The sequence below is a fragment of the Penaeus monodon genome, chromosome 2 (assembly GCF_015228065.2).
Source record: "Penaeus monodon isolate SGIC_2016 chromosome 2, NSTDA_Pmon_1, whole genome shotgun sequence".
NCBI classification, from domain to species: domain Eukaryota; kingdom Metazoa; phylum Arthropoda; class Malacostraca; order Decapoda; family Penaeidae; genus Penaeus; species Penaeus monodon.
Genome location: NC_051387.1, coordinates 45,609,039 through 45,613,237, shown reverse-complemented (window position 1 = coordinate 45,613,237; position 4,199 = coordinate 45,609,039). Strand labels below are relative to the sequence as shown.

The 4,199-nt window shown below is 37.8% G+C and overlaps 1 protein-coding gene across 2 annotated transcripts in view; it reads right to left on the bottom strand.

Moving 5' to 3' along the window:
- LOC119582831 (succinate dehydrogenase assembly factor 4, mitochondrial-like) overlaps positions 1-3,992 on the bottom strand; it is a 56,965-nt gene extending 52,973 nt beyond the window's left edge. For both annotated transcript variants that reach the window (XM_037931300.1, XM_037931307.1), the window contains exon 1: positions 3,861-3,992. In XM_037931300.1, coding sequence (XP_037787228.1) covers positions 3,861-3,897 — 37 coding nt within the window. In that variant the 5' untranslated portion in view covers positions 3,898-3,992. The remainder of the gene's footprint in view (positions 1-3,860) is intronic.
- Between the last annotated feature and the right edge of the window lie 207 nt (positions 3,993-4,199).

Below are 4,199 nucleotides of genomic sequence, written 5' to 3'. Positions count from 1 at the left end.
ATGGGCAAGCCAGCCCAAATCAGTGCTGGTCCCAAGCCCGGATAAATAGAGAGAATGATTACCTAAAAGGTAACACCGGCACTCTCCGTGGAAAGGAACTAGGAACCCTACCACGTACTCACTCCAATATCATCACAACATGAAAACTACAATTAAGTATCATGCTGTGACCACGGTGGCTCAAACATGAAAAAAAATAAATAATAAAAAAAAAAATATAATAATAAAAAAAATAAATAATAATAATAATATGGAGGCCGCGGTGGCCGAGTGGTTAGAGCATCGGACTCAAGACTGAAACGACGGCAATCTGAGTTCGAGGGTTTGAGTCAGCAAACTGTACTACTGCTGGTATACAAAGGTTGGGATCCAATTATCTCTGGCAAAACTTTCAGACCAACTGCCTCAGAGGTCTACATGATATATGAGTTTTGGGGAAAATTTTCAGTATACAACTGGATTCCCAGCAATATTTATATCATCATATTTATTCAAATGTGAAGAGATGGAATCTGATGATCATTTCCCTTGCACAATATGTCAACAATCTTGTTATGATCATTCTGATAGCAGTGGAGGGCATGAAGTATATCAAGGAAATCACAGGCTAAAACAGGATGAAATAGAATGATTACTGAACAAAAATGTGTAAAAGCACCATAAAAAAAACTCAGGTAATGAAACTCAAATGAAATGTTTGCCATCACTGAAAGTCTACTAGCCAATACACCAACTTTTGAAAAACACTATGAGCACCCAACCAATTTTTGGGGAAAATATACAGGCATTCAATCCATCAAAAACCATTAACTCCATGGTTACTATACAATATGTCAGAACCAACCCAACTACCTTGCCAGTGGGTGAAAGACAACCTAAAATTGTATAAATTACAGATGAATACAATTGCTTTTACATATTATTTGCTCACTGATAACTAAATATCTCTATATAGTGAAACACCTTTCTTTCCATCTACTGTATGAATTGCTTGCTTTCTTATAACCTTTTTTTTGACATATGGGGAAATTGATGGGCTCAGTTATCAAATTGTGATAGTTATTAATGTCTATTTCTTCTACATAGCCACTATACTGTTTTAAGAATTACCTGGAAACAACTCCACTTAAAATTAAACATTTCTCATTGCCGTTTGTCAAGGAATGGAGTCTCCTGTCAGTTCAGATGAAGTATATAATTGCAATGCAAACATAGTGAAGGACATAGAAAAAGATCAGTCAATCTCCTCTATTCTGTTACAAATCTGCTTTATTTTCAATTTGCACAGGAAATGCCATAAATGGGAAGTTTTCATCAAGGTATCCATTCCAAACATTGTTTAGCCTGAAATCCTGATTGTCATCCACTGAAAATTCACCAAGGTTTATTAAACCACTACATAGGGGTAGTGCCCCCTAACTCCCACCCTTGACAACAAAGAAGTTTCCCCGTCAGTATGGCAGGATAAAGCATAAGGCAGACTCTGCATTAAATGCTCCCAGGCATTGTGATTACATATACTATCATACACAAATATGCCTATGGGCCTGCATCTCTTGCAACCCCCCTGAAAGGGGACTGCAATCCCCTGACCCATGCCCAACACTACAAAGAATACCTCACATATGTATGGCAGAATGGGGCAATAGCAAATCTTGTGGGTATGGGAATGAATAGTGGCATACTACTCTGTGATATAGTTAGCAGCTTCAGACTAGAATGAGGGGTGTTCTAGATCATCGTCATTCATCTGTCAGCTCAGCAAATCATTATTCCTAGGTTGTATCTTGTGGTACTCATCCTGAATGTCAGTCATACACTCTATCCTGCCATGATATGGGGAGAATTCTTTGTTTCCAGGGTGGGGTGAGAGGAAAGTAGCACCCCAGAGAAAGAGGGAGTTGCAGGGGGTACAGCCGACTGCATTATACATTATAGTGACTTTGGCTGGGTATATTATTATTACAGTATTGTATTTGATGTATTCATATTTCACCCCACAATTTCTGTTACCTTTTATGCCCTCCCCTGGTATTGGGGCCAAGAATGTGGGGGCATGGGGAATATTTCTGGGAATATTTCCTACATACCATTATTGTCGTGCTCAGTCAGGCCAATCTATTCTAAAGAATTACCACCTGAAATGCCACTACTCCAATTACCATAAGTAAAACCCCTGCTATCTGGATGACGAGACCATCACATAATGAAAAAATTTGGTTGAGGGGAGAGTGAAGTGAACATGATATTATGGGAAAATTTGGTTGAGGGTCAGGGTAACGAGAACTTCCCATCATGAAATTTCAGCAGAAGGCTGAAGTGACGGGGCTGACTCGCCACAAGTGCACAAAGCACTTGGAGTGGAATGTACCATCCACGAGCCGTGACTGGAAGAGCGCTGGCTCCAGGGAAGACATTATTTCCATGCTCTGGATGCTATTCCTTCCCACTGTACCAGTGGTGCAGGTTGTATTATGCTAGAGAAAATGTAATATTACAAAAATAAATAAATAAATGGATAAATAAATAAAAATTACAAATCACAAAATGTTTACCCTTGTTATTATTGCACTAAGTTATGGCCTACCTAGAGAGATAATTAGGAGGTCTGTGCAGGGAAAACAATCTATTTCCATCTGGATGTACAATTCAAATGACAAATATAGACACTGGAAAATGGAAACAGAGAGAACAAAAAATGCTGAAACAAAAAGGAAGAGAAAATAACATTGCAAAGGAGAAAGGAGTCTTGTCATTGCACAAGAGTGTTCATGTGTATCTGGCCTACAATCCACACACCCATAAGAGTGGCTACTCAAGTAAGCCTAATTTCTGAATTTTGGGCCATGTGCAGGCAATAAAGCATCAGGGGTTATAATTTCTGTTTCAGTCTGATATCATATGGTAAACTTTGCCTGAGAAGTATAGAAATACCTAAAATAAGACACTTCATCTATGGCGTTTTCTTTGCAAGTTGGTAATAAGAGTTATGCAACATGTAATGATATGGTATACATTTACAGGAAATGTAGTGATCCTGACAAAGAAAGGGAAAAACTATACTCCCTATTACATGCAGTAATCTGAGCAAGCAAAGAATAACATCAAAAATTAAGGAAATAGGTTGAGACTAAAGCCAAGCAGAGAGTACATCTCTGGTGTTCATGTGGGGGTTCAGGGGGAGAAACCCAATGAGGAAATACAGGCATTAGATGGAGGTGGGGGCGTGTGGCCCCCAGGTTATGAAAGATTTTGGTTCACACAGCAATGTTGGTCTGTTTCCCTGGAGTAGCTGGAGTAATGGGATTTAGTCACAGCATGGGTGCAGTCACTTCTTAACCCAAATGGCACGGATGGCAAGAATACATGCCATACCAAGTGTAATACAGGTTCATTTATTATACTTATGCACAGATGGCTCAACAAGTACCTAATCACCAAGGAGTCAGTTATTAGTCCTACCTATGTCACCTGTTTACCCTTTTCCTTCATTTTTATAAAGTTTCTTTTGTATTATTTTATTGTCTTTAATGTTACCAGGGTTTTAATAACACTTTAATAATCATAATAAAAATAAGAATAATAACTATGGGTGGCTGTGTGAAACTAAAATATTACAGTATCTGGATCTATGACGTTAATACCACTGTAGTTGATCAGCAAAGGCTAACATGATCATAATATGCAATGCCAGCCTCAAAACTTCAAATCCAAAATATCCAGTGTCACATATAGCAGGGCCTCTGCAAGTCAATAAGCTTAAGTAACTTATTTTTAATTTTAATCAAACTTCATTACAACTAATTTCGCATACTTCCTTAAAGACTTCAATATTGAGACAAACAGGTAAATTCACTAACCTCGCATTTGCCTGAAAAGATTATGATGGAGAGACATTTTTTCTGACTTATCAACCAAAGGGACAAAGCGATGATACAACTGTTAGGTAAGCTCGTCGAACTTTGTTATTAAAGGGATCGTTTGTGTATAAAAACATTCTTAGGGATCCTTAGTGTAATTCGCTTCAGCTCTTTATATATATATATATATATATATATATATATATATATATATATATATATATATATATATATATATATGTGTGTGTGTGTGTGTGTGTGTGTGTGTGTGTGTGTGTGTGTGTGTGTGTGTGTTGTGTGTGTGTGTGTTGTGTGTTGTGTGTTGTGTGTTGTGTGTGT